The 16837-nt window shown below is 38.6% G+C and overlaps 1 protein-coding gene across 1 annotated transcript in view; it reads left to right on the top strand.

The window, feature by feature from the left end:
- The window catches only part of SEL1L (SEL1L adaptor subunit of ERAD E3 ubiquitin ligase), a 41944-nt gene extending 35079 nt beyond the window's left edge, over positions 1 to 6865 (top strand). The window contains exons 19-21 of the mRNA XM_042477241.1: positions 544 to 716; positions 961 to 1089; positions 2321 to 6865. Of these exons, the coding sequence (XP_042333175.1) occupies positions 544 to 716; positions 961 to 1089; positions 2321 to 2524 (506 nt within the window). The 3' untranslated portion in view covers positions 2525 to 6865. The remainder of the gene's footprint in view (positions 1 to 543; positions 717 to 960; positions 1090 to 2320) is intronic.
- The last annotated feature ends 9972 nt before the right edge of the window (positions 6866 to 16837 follow it).

The raw sequence follows: 16837 nt of genomic DNA, 5'->3' as shown, positions 1-16837 counted from the left end.
CGTGGCCGTGGCAACCTCATACCGTGGCCCCAGTCTGGCCTTTCGAGGACGCAAAAAGGAGTCACCAAAAGTGGCTCCTTTTTGTACCCTCAAAAGGGTGCCATAGCCGCGGCAGCATACCTATATGGCGCTCCTTTGGCGCTGCGTCATCTGGACAAAGCGTCAGAGACATGTCATGATAAGCCACGCATTGTCTGGAGCACACACAGCATCAGGGTACCCTGGGGGGACAGAGTCGGGCATGCGTTGTCAGGACGCTACACCCTGACTCTGCCCTCAGGCTGGCCTTTCAGGGCAGTCTGGACAAAATCTAAGTCCCAAACTTGTCATTTCTAAAGTCAGTCATTGAAGCTTCCCAAAAGATGCCATTTACAGTGCTTGTCATTGCATAAAAGGGCTGAGACACTCATGTTTAGCCCTGTACTGATGATTCATATTCTGTCAGTGGTTCAAATGAACCTGGTGCTGAAATGAAAGCTTTATGTACAATAACTTCCAGGTCTCTTCATATAGGTGTGATTTTTGTTTGTTTTTTGCTGATAGGTTATACTGTTGCTAGACTGAAACTTGGTGATTACCACTTCTATGGGTTTGGCACTGAAATCGATTATGAAACAGCATTTATTCACTACCGCCTGGCAACAGAGCAACAGCACAGTGCCCAAGCTATGTTTAATTTAGGGTATATGCATGAGAAAGGGCTTGGAATCAAGCAGGTAAGCACAACTTGAGATATACTGTTATTTTTGTCAATCTGCTGTAGCATAAGCATCCATCCTGGAGGGTTGCAGGAATTTTATGCTTTCTACCATATCTGAGTACATTCTTATGAAATACATAGCTTGGGAAAAGGGGGTTATGCCTCTCACTGCTATTTGGAAATCAGCATTAGCAAGTTGGAGTTAACTGTTTTGGGCTTTATTTAAAGTATATCTTAGCATGTTTGTGTTTACATTGCAGGATATACATCTTGCAAAACGCTTCTATGACATGGCAGCTGATGCTAGTCCAGATGCTCAGGTCCCTGTCTTCCTTGCACTCTGTAAACTAGGAATCATTTATGCCTTCCAGTATGTACAGGAAACTAATGTAAGTAATGCAAAGGAAAGAATGGTGTTGAATGGTGTACCTCTTTTCCTCCTCTCAAGTGAATAACTTGGATGGCTTAAAATATAAATATTATGTAGCACAATGTTAAAGTATAAGAATACTTACCTATTGATAGAACAGTTTCTGGTAGAGTTGGGTTTTCAAGTTAATGTTGTGTGCTTAGTTTTTCTTCTTTTCCCATTACAGTTCGATTTTATATTTCTTTGTCATGCTTAGTACTTCTCATATTTCACTCCTATTCAACTAGTGCAGAGGAAGAAACCTTTACCTTTGTTCAACACTACACACCCAGTATTGTGAATTACAAAGTCTTGTAGACCCAGAGACTGTTCAGTGTGATCCAATGATTTATTACACTCATTGTCAGTTTGGGATGACTTTAACACTCAGATGGAAAAACCCTGACTGGGGCAGGGGGTTGTAAGTCTTTTGATATACAAATACAGACTTCATTTAGCCATAATAGCTAACAGCCAGTTGTCATAATAATGGAAACAAATTAATAATTAAAAACACATTTTTAATTGGAATATTTTTAAATCATAATTTTTTGACTTTAAAAATAATAGTAATAGACTTTAAAAAAATAATAATGACTGCCCTTTAGCTTCTTAGATGGTCCTGCATACCTTTCTTCTTCCTGACCATATATGATCATGATTCTGCCAATCATTAAACTAGAAAAGTCAAGCTGAACATCTGGCCTGAAACTTCACTTCCATCCAAACACCCTTCTGAGTGGTCACTTAAGATTCTTTTCTCTTGAGGAAGTACAGGAAAGAAACATTCCATTTATAAGATAAGACAGAGGCTGCTTTTCAGGGGAGTGAGATATTTGGAGATGAGCGAGTAGAAAGTCTTGTTGCTGCCCTTTGCAGTTACAGTAACATTGATATAAAACTGAAATAGATGGTGTGTGTAATACCCAGTGGATGTCGATGGGAAATACAAAACAAAAACAACTCTCGAAGGTTCTCACACAGGTACCAGATTCCAGTGCAATGAATAAGATTTAATGTTAGAATGGAATGCCCAAGTAGCTTGGATTGTTCTGCTGCAATGTTTCACATATGCTGTTGCCTATTAGATATGCTGATCTTACTAAAGAAGATATGTTGATAGTCTGAGCTACTTCTTAAATGTCATGATTATATTGCCAATGATTTCCCTACCATGTTCTCCTTTTAAAATATGCCTTGTCTTTGTTTAGATCAAAGAGGTGTTCTCACATCTTGACATGGACCAGCTCTTGGGCCCTGAGTGGGACCTCTACCTCATGACCATCATTGCTTTGCTTCTGGGTACAATTATAGCTTACAGGCAGAGGCAACATCAGGCAATCCCAAGGCCTGCAGGGCCGCGGCCAGCTGTGCCTCCCCAGGAGCCTGCGCCAGAACATCAGGCAGCACAGTAGCAGAACCAGGGGTCTTAGTGAAGCAAACTGGATTTTCAACCTGGAACAGCTCATGTGATTTTGTGACACCAGATCAAATGGCCACATCTGCAAGAGATACACATACACACATTCTGAAAACAGTTTAGAGCTATGCCTTTTTTTCAGGGATGAGCATCTTTCTTCAAGATGGAGTTGAATGTTATTTCAGTGCCAATGGAATAACAAAGCAGCTTTTTGTGAAGCAAAAGTGTACTACTTCAAAAGTGATGCCTGCTGTATCCACATTGTTCAGTGCTCTTTTGAATTATTCCTCAATAGGTTGAACGCCCTGTGGAAGTTGCACTAAACAGAAAGGAAAATATTGTGTAGCTCAGTACAAGAAAATCAGGCCTGTGCTTTTCCACTAAGTAGTTTTTTAAAAGGGTGCTCTTATCAAAGTGCATTCTGCATTTTGATAAACTTTGATTTACTTTCTGGCTCTCCCAATTATTTCTAAATCATTTTAATCCCTTATTAGTATGTTGCACCCTTTTGATGCTGTAACTTGGGTCTACCAGTCATAAGAAGGATATAAAGACAATCAGTAAATATGGTAAATATACTTCAGATTCTCTGTGCTCTGTAGGTATCCTTCCTATTTTGGATATAGTCTTTTCCTAATAGCAGGGATTGAGGTATGAATTGCACTATCAAAGAGAAAATTTAATTTAACAGCAACAACAAAAAACCACAATGTGTGTAAAACTCAGATATGTTTGATTAAGCCTGCCTACAACTTGCAGTGTTCTCCTGCCATCCCCCAAATACACAAGGTAACTTTTTTCAGTCTTTCTTTTCTTAATTGTTCCACAAATATGCCAAGATTAGCCAAGCAGTGGACTGGAAAAAGTACCAATTTTAATCAATTTCAGAAAACCCCTTTAATACAGTCTCATATTCATTCTCTCTCTCTCTCTCTCTCTCTCTCTCTCTCTCTCTCTCTCTCGCATTTGTAGCTGCTTTACTTTTCAGTTTCATCATGATCCAGTTTTAATGAGCTAGACTTAATTAAATATCATAGTGGCAGGGGATTGTGGAGCTATTTGATATGTAATCTGCATACCTCTCTAAAATACATAATCTTTTTTTTTAAAAAATGCACATGCAGTCTAGCGTGCATAGCACTATATTAGCATATACTAAACTGTTCTAAAGGTATTAGTTAATAACAGTCTTACCATTTAGATTATGCCAGTTTGACAGCAGAATTCCCTGTGACAGTCCTGATCTGAGTAGAGGACATGTGGTTTTTAACCTTCTTGCAGATTGGGGCTGTTCATTAGAGAGATTGTGGGGATGTCTAAAGCTGAATGTCACAAAGCAGGAACTAAGGGTTGAGTTACAGTGGAAAATATAATTCAAAAGTTTGCCATGCTATGAAATCAACTAAAACATGTTCTAGGCAGTGACATGATTGTGGGATTCATGTTTTTTAACATATTGTTCTTTTTAAAATAACACAGATTAAAACTACAAGAATAGCTTTCTGAGGACTAAAAAACATGTTCCTTTCTACTACTACAGTAGCAGGAGCAGATGTCTGTTTCTATAGAGCATCATATTAGCTGCCTGTCCTCTTGAAAGCATTGTTGCTTTTGAGTCACATTCTTTAGAAGGTAGCTCTCATGTGGATCATTTAAGAAGGATACAACCTACCTTTCCACAGAGCTTTTGTTAGGTAAGCATTTGATTTATATTTGGAGCAACAGGGGCATCTTCTAAAATGAAAGACACTATGTCTCTCAGATGTAAGGATAGTGTTGAACAAGACTGCCTTGCTAGTAATTTATTCTAGAAATTCTGGGAAGAACTTCTAGCAGCAGGACATTTTGTGGCATAACAACAGTATTGTGAAGATAGAAAATCTTGTGTGGAACCTTGGAACATTTTGCACCCAGCAAATAGATGAGATTAAAATCTCTTACCATGAATAAAAGTATCCATAATTTTGACAAAAAGGAACTGGCACAGTTGAAAGTATCTATACAGGCTGCAGTTTAGAGGAGCAATCTGCATGGTGAAACAATTATTTTTTTACCATTTCAGGAGTTCTCACAGCCCTAGAGACAAACTTCATAATAAAACCTGCAACTATGAAAATGTTCAACTTGTTAGAAATGGTGGTTGCAAATATTTGTAATTTGTGTAAAGTACTATAGCAGAAATCCAAAAATACTTAATTTTATTGATATTTAAACAGTGACAGAATTCTTCATGTTTCATTGGAATAAAATGTCACTTCTCTGGGTCACAGTAACTACATAGTATTCATGTATTTCCAAAGTCTTTTAGCACCAATGTTACATTTAATTGCTATTGTAGATACATGTTGCACTCCTATTTTTTTTTTTCATTGATGGAAGGACACGATGGTTTGGTTTCTCTGTTATCTCCATCTAAATGAAGCACCCATTGCCACATATGCAGTTAAAAACTTTGAGAAATAACCAAACCACCTGATTTCTTCCCTACCAATGGTGGAAAAAAATCAAAATAAGCAATAAGCAATTTGTTTTCTCAGATTCTGCTATTGCTGAGTCTATTTAAAGGAAATCCATTATGGATGTGACATAGTAGAATACATAGAAAAACATCAAGTTAACTCAGGGATTTAAGAACGTTGCGTAGACCTAGGTTATCTGACAAGAATTTGATATCTTTGAATACCCTCTTCTATTCTTTCTTAACCTTTTAAAATTTCTTTCAAACTAGATCTAGCATTTGTCAGTATGAAAATTGCTCGCATTCAGCTGGTACTAGGAAAATAGGCCTTGACTTGTAAGTTTTCTTGTGGGTTGTGATCTTAGTGAGTATCCACTTAACTGTGCAAGGGATGCCTTGTTAGAAGTAAAGGGAGGAACAGCCTTATAGGACCTAGTTTTAAATGTGTTAATTGACATAAATGAAACGGTTGAGTTCGGTCTGTGAAAATATCCCAAAAGCAGAGGCTGTGCAATGAAAAGTTGTCTCCTTTACCACCACCATCCCCCCGAATAAATATTTTTGTCCAGGAAGGATTAGAACATATAAAGGAACTGACTGAAAAGTTACTAAAAACCTCTCAGTTTGTAACATCTTTAAAAGTTGCTTAAGTAGGTGTTCTGAATGTGAGCAGCATGTTTCACAGAACAGGATTATATTTTGCTTTGATAAACATTGCATACCTGAATGTAAGTAGTGCTCTTCATGTTTACAGAAATTTGTCCTGAGACTTGCACATAGAGAAATAATAGTCTTTGAGTGGGGAGTTACACAAGTCTTCAATCGCTAAACTGGGAACGAACAGGTTATTTTAAATAATAGTTGCTGTTTTGCCACAGATCTGTGTTGAGGCTTGTAGGTTCTGCCTTTGTCTTCTTGGTAGCCGTCACACGTATAGCATAAATCAGATATGCACAGTGTGGTTGTGTGTGAGCGAAGATTGCACTATTGTGACTATTATCCTTGAGGGAATAAAGTAAGAGAGAGGAGCTTGCCTTTAAGAGCTAATGCTGGTGTATTAGGAAAAGTGTTTCCCACTAAATAGAAATGTACAGCACTCCAGCTAAAGGTAGCCATTTTTTTCAATGATAGGTAACCTCATTGAAACTAATGAAACATGTTTGTGACTGATGTCTGACTTCACATGATGCTGAGTTTGGTGCAAAAATAGAACTTGCATGAAGATTCAAGCAAATTGTATTGGGTATAAAAAGTAATTAGCTCTTGTATGTGCGACAATAGGGCATCAGTGTCATGCATCTCATCCAGAGATCTTTGATGCAACTGATGTGTTCCCTTAATTTCAGTGGAACTGAGGTTGCTGTCCTGTGCACTCTTGCCTGGTTCTATGTCTCTTTTGACACAGCAGGACTTACTTCTGAGTAAAATCATTCAGGATCAGGCTGAAAGTCATGGTAATTTGAAGCTAGATTAGGGCCAGAACTTGCACCCTGATATTTCTAAAGAAGATTAAATTCCATCTAATTTGATTACAAGGATGGAAAGTCTCCCAGTTCTTTGCTATTTTAAACAGAGCATGATAAACAGAATTTTCCCAGATTTTTAAAAGGTCGGTATGATTACAGAAATGCAACTGAATATGTACAGTTGGAGAGGGCTAGTGAGAAAAGTTTTTTGTCTACTGTTAGCCCAAGATGCTAAGAGTATATAAGGAGTTTTGTACATTTTATTTTGTATTTAAAATGATGCAGTATAAAGGCTGGAAAAGTGTAATATAAATGTGTAAACAAATCCTGTTAATAGAAAGGTGTACAGATTCATTTTGTACTATATCTTGTTGAATAAATATGCCACTTTTGTGATTGGCCTGTAATGCTATATGAAAACCTGTGTTTTCTTTTTAAAGTTGAAAAAGAGAAGTGATATTTCTGACAAAAATAATTACTCATTTAGCTGAACTATAAATTCAGTTTGAAGTTTAACCCCTCTTTCTGTGTAACAGTGCCATTGAGTGCTTGCTTACTCAGGAATAAATAGCAAAGAATTCAAGTAAATATGCATAACATTGCATCCCTAGGATCAAATTAGACAATATTTTGAAGAGGTGTTCCTTCAAGTTATGGAAGTCATTGGATTGAATTAGCCCTTGATTTTCATCACCTAAATGTCTTGCTGAATGTCGTGCATGCTTTCTTTTGTGATTGGTCATTGGAAGATAAATACAGGCCTAATTTGCCAGTCTGATTTATCAAGCTCATATCTCTGAAGACATTTTGTTGTGGGTGGGAAAACAGGTCCATGCATAGGAAATGCACTGTCCCTTAATGTTGGATTTGACTCTAAACTCCAGTCCAGTACTTCCATGAGTTGTTGGACTGAAACTCCCCTCAGCATTGCCAGTGGTTGAGGATTGATGGCTGTTGCAGTTCAACAACATATGGATGACTGCACGTTCCCCCTATCTGCTTTACCCATTTTTTGACAGCGGGGTACCTTCTGAAACTACCTTCGGTACAGTTGATTCTCATGTTGTTGTACTAGCTTCATTCTGCATATATGGGCGCTGGATGCCCATGCTGTATGGCTTGTTTTCCTACCATATAGTGAATTAGTCATGGCAGACGCAGGATCTGAACGGAGAACTCCCTATTTAGCTCAAAGCCTGCTTACCAGGACGGAATGAAGACACTTGTATGTGCTAGAATAAATCAAAGGCCATGACATTTTGCTTCTGGTCAAGAAAAACACTTTTGAAATATCATGTTTTGAAGGTCTGACAAAATAGTTTTTATTATTAGAGTAGAAGAAATAACTGTTTTGCATTAATTAACTTATGTTAATTAGTTCAATAGATAATTAGATAATTCAAGGGAAGTATTATCCATATATGTAATTCTTCAAACCAGCAGAGGGTGCAGCAATCCACATTCTGTAAGACTAATTCTACAGTCCATGGTATAGCAATACCTTTAGGCAAACCAACATGGCACGATTTTTTGTACACACTTTCAAAATGGATTCTTCATTGGGCGATGATGGTTTTAAGAAGGACAGAGGGAAGGACTCTAAACATTGCTGCTTTTAAAATGAAAAAAGTTTTTGTGCCTTTTTGGTTGGCCTAAACATAAACATATGCCAATGCTGTGGGTTGTGCAATTTGTCTTGTATGGCTGCCCTATTGTAATCAGAGTAGGGAAGTGTTGTGTTTTAATGTCACAGTTGTCCTGCACTTCTTACATAGTGATAGTATGCTGAACAACCATAGCATTATTTTTGACTCTTGTATTTCTTTGCTTCCCCCCATATTGGTATAGGCATGTCAGGTGACTTTTCATTTGATGCTAAGAAAAGAGTACACTGTCTCTTCAACAAAAACTAGTCAATACATGCTTCCATACTTGTCTCAGCTCGATCTTCTCACATGCATATCGCACCCTATACTGCCAAGATCATTGACACGCATCCCCTCAAATCCCTGCCCTCAGTCTCTACACTAGTTTCATGTTGGGCCCAACCCAACTGCTAGTCCTTTTCTTTCAAACGGTGGTTTATCTTGAATGTATCAGTACTTCCCTGCCAGTGATCCTTGCTGTCCAGCCTCACTTCCCAGAACCATCCAAAGATCTTCTACTTCCTTAAAAGACTTTGCTATTTGCTTTATCTTGTACACCTCTCATAGCATAGCATTCATACCACTTACTTGCTTTTCTGTGAACCCTTGGGTACAAGTAGCTAGTTCTCATACCTCATTGAATCTACAAGCATTTTATTGAAACAACCATACACTGCCTTTCCAGTTTATCCCTGCCTCCAGTTCCCAGACTTTTCTGTGGAATTTTGAATGGTAAGCTCTCTGGGCCAGGACATAGCTCTCACTAATGTATTATATAAAATAATTGCCATGAGTTTTTATGTACTTAGGCCAGGATTCAAAAGCTTACACCCCAAACATAAAAATCAGGAGAGTGCAGTCTTCCCTCCACTGTGGCCATGCAACAGTCGTGCAATCAGGGTAATGTGAGCACTTGTTTGTTTAATGCCTGCATGAGACCATAGTAACACAAAAAAGTGATTCTGTATGCCTTCAAGTCATTTCTGACTTATGGTGGACCTATTACCAGGGTATCTTGTCAAGATTTATTCAGAAGGGGGTTGTTGTACCGTCCTCTGAGGCTCACACAGTGTGACTTGCCTAAGGTCATATAGTGGGTTTCCATGGCTAAGAGAGGATTCGATCTGATTCCTAAACTCTGGCCTTGCAAGTGTTTTGGACGTCGGCTCCCAGAATCCCAGACCATTGGCCAAGGTGGATGAGGCTTCTGGGAGATGAAGTCCCAAAACCTGGAGGACCAGAGTTTGCCTGCCAAAGTGCAAGTCCAACACCCAAACTACAGTATCAGTCACTAAAACTAATATAAATTATAGTATTCGGCTTTGTTAAAATATTTTAGCCAGACAGAAATAGGACTGAGGTTTTACTTTATGTTGCTTAGCTTTGCTAGGGTGACATTATGGAGAAGCCTACAAGTAGTTTTCATTCATTGTTGTTGTGTGATTTCAAGTAGTTTTTGATAGAAGGTTTTGCCATCGCTTCCTTTTGAGACAGAGAGTTGACTTGCCCAGAGTCACCCAGTGGGTTTCCATGGCTGAGCAGGGATTCAACCCCTGGTCTCCAGAGTCATAGTTCAGTGTTCAAACCACTACACCACACTGTCTCTCATTGATAGCCAATACCTCTTTAAAATATAATATTTGGGGCAATTTCATTTTGTTCTTTTTTAATTATTAGATAATAAGTGTCCTCTTTAGACAAATGTATATACTAGTATCCACTCTAAGATACATGCCTATAAGAGATATTTGAATCTTGGGAGGAACACTTCTAACTAAATTTGTTCCAGTAACTCTCACACACCCATATTTCTCAAGGGCTTTTTACAGAACGCACTGGAATCAACAATAGCGACAAATATATATTCTGGAAATTAGCATTTGAACTATATAAGGCATTATAGAGAATTGATTAGCTCATAAGCAAAGCATGATTTGATGCATACCAGGTACGTAAATCATAGAATTAAAAATGACACAATAATAATCCATAAACCAGACTTGATTATGGAAAAGTTAGCTTAGAAATGTGCTCACAGTTTAAACAGGTCAGTAAAACAAAGCCATAGTCATATTCTGGATCAACTGACTGAAGTAGGTTGGATCTCAATTTCTGGAAATTTGCAGAGATCAAAGATAAGCAAACCGGTGTTCTGACAGCAATGAAGAAAATGAGAAAGGAAGAATAGGGAGAAGGCAAATGAAAGACTCTTGGAAGTGAGGACAACGGTTTCCTGTGTATAGTGATAGTACAGAAAGGGATCACTAAAGTAAAAGGAACAAGAAATGCTAAGTACAATAACACCCAAAATCCACAAAACAGATATACCTTTATTGACCAAACAAAATGCACAAAATACATGTTGCAAGCTTTTGAAGCTCTGCTGACTTCTTCATCAAAGATGTTAAAGATCATACAGGAGAGGAAAGAAATATCACAACGTTAGTCACAAGCCTGCATTTTGAAGATGTTGCTGTGCTCAGTTCAGGTGTTAGACATTCATGCAGACCAAGCCCTTCTCCTCCTGGCCATGTGGATACTTCAGGAAAATAAAAATTAAGTTTCATTAGCAAGTCAAATAGAGATGCTTCTAAGTGTTTACACAACCGCCTTGAATCCCATTTTGGAAAAAAAGTGGGATATAAGTCCAATAAATAAATGATACATGGATTCCCAGTGTGTTTGCTCTGTCTGATCTTTCTGCCTTTCCGCTGCATCTCCCTTTTTGCCAGTCACTGAGATCCAGTGTGGCATAGTGGATTGAGTGCTGGACTAGGATTCTGAAGACCAGAGTTTGATTCCCAGCTCAGCCACAGAAATGCACTGTGTGACCTTGGGCATGTCACACTCTCTCAACCTTAGGGAAAGGTAATGGTAAACCTCTGAACAAATCTTGACAAGAAAACACCATAATAGTGTGGTCATAGGTCTGAAATAAAGTGCACAACATACAGAGACACAAGACCAGATGGTGTAGCCTGACGGCTTCTAAAAGACATTGACACATGTGGCACAGGCCACATACCAGAGTGAATAATAAGGGCTGGAATGGGAAGCCCAAGCAGGCCTGCCAAGTAAAAACTGGGTCTCCCTACTGTCATTTCCATAAACTAACCAAGGAAATTGATTAAGAATATATATATATTTTTAATCCTCCTAAATACGTGCACACATTCCAATAACAAAGTGGAGAAATATGTGGAAGCCACATACAGAGGGGACCTTCAGGAGATAGAATTGTGTTTATTCCACTAATTATATTCATTTCAACAAGGAAAATTAAGTCCCTATTTAAAACTTTACCAGCAAAACAAGTGGAGCTGAAAGCTGTTTAACCTTGGTTGGCTTGTGCCACCAAGTTGTTGATTTCTTTCATTTCTGATCGCAAGTAAAAGTTGAGTTTGGTTCTGCTTAGAGCAATAATACACAGAAGGGAGTTGGACAAAATGAGAGAGTGCTGAACAAAATGACATAATATGATCTCACTCCACAGCTGTCAGCTATCTCAGTCCCTTGTTGGAGGACTCCCTATTGAGGTTCCCTGCCCAATATTCAAGGATGCTCCAAAGCAGCAGTAATATTAGTGTGGAATTTTTTAGACCTCGAAAAGTTACTTTAAACAAGCTCAGCAATAAATCACTGCAAGCAATGAATCATTTATGATTAATTCCCCTGTTTCAATAACCAGAGCATAACTACACCACATTACAATTGTGAATTAGCCCTCATCTAGATAGATGGGGCATTTTAGTATCGCAACATTATCTTTGATTGGAGAATTTATACAGAACTAAACCTACATGATAGGAATTTTACTTTATCACATCAAGAGTTTTAATGTGTCCCAAAGCTTCAGTTGTTTTGTCTTTTTAATTAAAAAAAACCCTGATAATTATCTCAAAAGATCTATTGGATTTTGCCATGGGGTATTTTTGTCCCACACAATGAAACAGAACAAGAATCCCATGTTGATTTGTGGTTGTAACATGATGCAGAGTAATCAGTGAGAGTGTTCAAATGAGAAACAATAGTTGGTTTCTGGAGGCTGTGCATGTTGCTTTGGAAGATGATTATGATCCAACTCCTCATAGTAGTTCTGCTGACAAAGACTTCACTAGATCCAGCACCCTAGTTTATTATCAGCTAGTTTCTAATCTTTTTTTATTAAAGGTATTTTTTGTTGTTGTTGTTTACTTGAATGCAACTGGTAGCTTCTAACTATTCCAAACTGTGTTTAGTCTTGGGTTTGGGACAGAAATAGCCTTTGTCATCTTGGTGGGTGTCATAAAATTTAAATTTGGTGAGGAAGAAGAAATCTTTGTTTGTTTTACTAGACTTGCAATAGTATTTTTTACCATTGATCACGATATCCTTCTGGCTATTTGGCTGATGTGGCACTTAAGGGAACTGTTTGTGACTCTGGTCCTATGTGGCTGAATTACAACCAGGTCTGGCTACAGGAAACACACAACTCCCTTGCTTTTTTTATCTGCTGCCCTGCTGTGTGTGTTTGCGGGGGGGGGGGGGGAGTGATGTGGTTTATTTTGTACAAATAAGCATTATACCGTAGGTGTTTGGTTAACACACCGTCTGCCAGTTTTAATCTAGTGACCAGATTGTATCTCACCGGGAAATATTTATTAGACTACTTGCCCAGGTTAAAACCTTTGAAAGGATATGTTCTTTTAGCACTGCAGCACCAGCACAGTTTTAGGCCATATTTTTCTAATGTACTTGGCATACATTGTACTTCCAGAATATGTATTTATCTATGAATTCAACAAGCTGTAAATCAAAGATGGGATCCATGCCTGACATGTCCCACTTTTGAAACTGGTCAACATATCTACGTGTTCCAAAAGGCAGCCAGTTTTCAATGACTCTGCTTCTTCTTGTTTTGGTGGTCTCAGACCGCACCTACTTTGTAAATGCACAAAATCAGGTCTACTGTTTCTCTACCATGCCCTGGAACTAGATGCCAAAATTCTGCCAAGGCTTGATGTCATCCATGATGTACACCTGCCAGGAGTAACTGGCCAGCATATGCTCAGTGATGTGAAGGAGCTTTCACAAATTCATTTGGGAAGGATCCCTCTTTTTCTGTTCCCTGAATACATGTTGTGCCTGTTTGTTCTACTGATGATATAGAAAAGATGTTTTTCTTAGGGGCAATTCAAAGATTTCTAGCACTGTTGGTTTTTTTGCATTTGATTTGGCTTGGGGCAGTCCAGAATGATGTCTCTTGCTGCTCTTAGGAAGAACTGTCAATGGATGTTTCCATTAGGTTCTTCCAGCCCTGCTGCCCTTGACATCAGTATCTTTGCTTGGTTCGTCATACAATTTCATTCTGGTACTGCAGACAATAGATCCAACACCTTCTGGACACCTTGATTGATACCCTTGATCGCTTCCTCAAATTCGGCTTGAATCTGGTCTAATTTTTTTGGCAACTGCCTTGGCTTTGGACTTGGCTTGTGACTGTTTGCTTCATTTCACTTTGGACTGTCTATCTAGATTATACTTCTGCTTCTATAGACATTGTTATCAAAATGGGACTGTACTGGTTTCCTCTGACTCAGCCTCCAGAGGTATATACTTCTGAGTGCTTTCTTGGTTCGGAAGAGAACATTCCACCCTTAGTCTTCTGACCTTTGGACAACTATTTCCATCAGACCTGTTCTACATATATCTTGATGTGTTGCCAGAGACTGCTGTTTTGTACTTTCTTCATTTTTGCTTCTACCTGTGGAAATGGATGTCTCCTCTTGCCCCATTGAGAAACAATAGCATTGTGGGATCAGTTATATCAAGCCATCCAGCCAGACCACTACAAATTACTTTAGATATCCTACAAAAACATAGAATCATAGAATCATAGAGTTGGAAGAGACCGCAAGGGCCATCCAGTCCAACCCCCTGCCATGCAGGAAATCACAATCAAAGATGATGGGGCAGCCAAGAATGATCATCCTGTGAGCACTAACTCAGGTGCAGAGTGTGCAGGCTTCTCTCAGATGACACCCTAAGGGGGGTGATATTACTACTCCTCAATCATTTTCCTTTTGATAGGAATGGTTTGTGGCATTCCCCTACATCTCTTTAAAATGTTGAGGAGAAGGGGTGAGTGGGTTGAGGCTCCGTGAGAGGAGAAAAGAGAGGTCCTAGTCATTATTTTTTAAAAAATTAAATTCTAATTAAATATTAAATTTAAAAAATCAAAAAATTAAAATTATTTTTTTAAAAAAAGCATAAAATCTTACTACATTTTCACTTTAACCACATGGAATTATACACTTATAAATACATTTAAGCTGTGCATATGATAGTGTAATTTAAAGGTATAATTTTAATTTTGCTAATTTATGTCACAACTATTGCCATTACATTCAGTGATATATGAGAATTAAGATTTATGAGTAATATTAGTACTCTGCCTAATTTTAGCACTGGAACCAATACCAACAGAAAATTATTCATCTTTGGGGAGATTCTGAACAGTTAATTGAGGCAGACACTTGTCCAATTTTGAAAGGTAAATCTGAGTGTATTAAACCTGGTTGTGTGGGACAAATTTCTTTGGCCGGTAAGGACAACTTCTTGTTTGTTAGGTCCACCCTGGTTCAATACAGCTGATAGTGGAGAGCTGACCAAGAATTTTGCAGATGAAAACTGAGATATGTGTGGCCAAGCAACATCAGAGTGTGGTCAAGATGGCAAAAGTTATTAATGAGGAAGAACACATGTGCTAGGAGAGGCTGCAGCAGTTTGCTTTTGCTTGATTCCAGCCCCTCCTCTCTTCTGCCCCTGATGAGTTGAATCCAAACTATGGTACTTTTTGCTTTTTGAATATTTGTTTTCAGCAGCTGAAAACAGGGGGAGGGGAGAAATTGGGACATTTTAAAAAGTAGCTGAAAAAGTTGGATGACAATAGATCAATTGGAACTGTCCCTGCCAAACTGAGATAGTTGGAGGGTATGCAAGTACCAAATACGATGGTGGTGTAGTCCTTGCTTGTGTTTACATCAGGGATATAGTCTCATTGCCATTCTCAGAATCTCATCAGAATTCGCATTCCCTCCCCACTCTGTATCAGGTTGCAAGACTCCCCCGCCTTCCTGCATGAACATTTGTGGATATTTGGGGTGATGTTTTCTTTTTGTATGCCTACATTTTTGTAACAATGTTTCCATTGCTAAACTCTGCTTATGCACTCTTTTCAAGCACATACATTTTTGCTGATTACATTTTTGAAATGTATGTACAGTATTGCACCCCTTTTTATCATTCAAAATGTATTCAACCCTTTCAGACCTATAGATGTCTAAAGCTAGATGTCCTCTCTCTCATTGCCAGGTCATAGGAGATGCACCATGCAAATGTTTGTCCAGGCATGTGAATCTAACCATTTTTGTTCCATTCATAGCACACATTGACAGGACAGAACAGTTCCTTATCTTATGGCCTGCTATGTAGCTAAAGGTGTCCAAAAGGGAAAACTTTACTCTTCAGTGGCTTCTTAGGCTAAGAAAGCACCCTTTTTCTGTTGCACAAGGAAAGTGTGGGAATAAACTACCTACATTTTCATATGAATGCTTTTCATTTTCAGAGAAAACACCAGCTGCTTGGAATGAACAGAAGAATATTATAATGTGTTGATGCTGATGAAGTATAAATGTAAAGCATTCTCTTAAGTTGCTTATTTAAAGGGCAAGGGCCAAGGCCATGCTTAAATGGTTTTGCTCACAGCATGATTTAGGCCTCAAGGTAAGTAACAGTGTGCAACTTGCAATGGCTACAAAAGTCAATAAGACTGTGCACATTAAATAGAGTGACATTAAATGAGGGAATATATAGGTTAATAGTGCTATGGTGCTCCTTTTGAACTGTGTTGTATAGACACTGTGTGGAGTGGCACGTGGCGCCTTGGGAGCAGAGTGAGAGCATGCATCATCTAGACGCGACACCCCAACTCCACCCCCACACCAGCCTTTTAGGCCAGTCTGTACAGGGTCTGTATCTCCCTGGTTTGAACCGGCCTGGGCTCTGAGGTCTCTCAGGAGAGGCCCTTGTCACAATCCCATCACAATCACAAGCACGGCTGGTGGGGACAGGGCCTTTTCCGTGGCTACCCTCTAACTCGAAGTCCCTTCCCAGGGAGACCAGAATAGCTCCTTCCTTGTTATCCTTCCGCTGGCAGGCTAAGATTTTTTTGTTTAGACAGGCATTTAAAAGAGAACACTTTTAAAGAATGGACAGGGGTGTTGTATTGTTTTAGAGTGTTTTAAACACGTATATATTTTTTTAAACTGTATTTTATTCTTTTAACATGCAATCTGTTTTCATGTTGTAATACAGTCAGCATTCCTTATCCATGGATTCCCCCCACCCCCATTGATTCAAGCCTCCACAGCTTGAAAAATATTTTTAAATTCCCAAACCTTGATTTTGCCATTTCATATTACAGACACCATTTTACTATGCCATTGCACATAATGGTACTTGAAGCATCTGTGGATTTTGTTATCCATGGGAAGGGCTGTTGGAACCAAACCCCAGCAGATACCAAGGGCCCACTCTAATTTTGTTTTATTTTAATGTATCACTTTTGTATGTCTTTAATTGTACTGCATTTTAAATACTGTATGCCATTCTGGGTCCCAATTTGGGGGAAAGAGCAGGATAATAATAATAATAATAATAATAATAATAATAATAATAATAATAATAATAATAATATG

This window comes from Sceloporus undulatus, chromosome 1 (genome assembly GCF_019175285.1).
Source record: "Sceloporus undulatus isolate JIND9_A2432 ecotype Alabama chromosome 1, SceUnd_v1.1, whole genome shotgun sequence".
Taxonomy (NCBI): domain Eukaryota; kingdom Metazoa; phylum Chordata; class Lepidosauria; order Squamata; family Phrynosomatidae; genus Sceloporus; species Sceloporus undulatus.
Note: the sequence above shows the minus strand (reverse complement) of the source record. Positions and strands in the feature narration are given on the sequence as shown.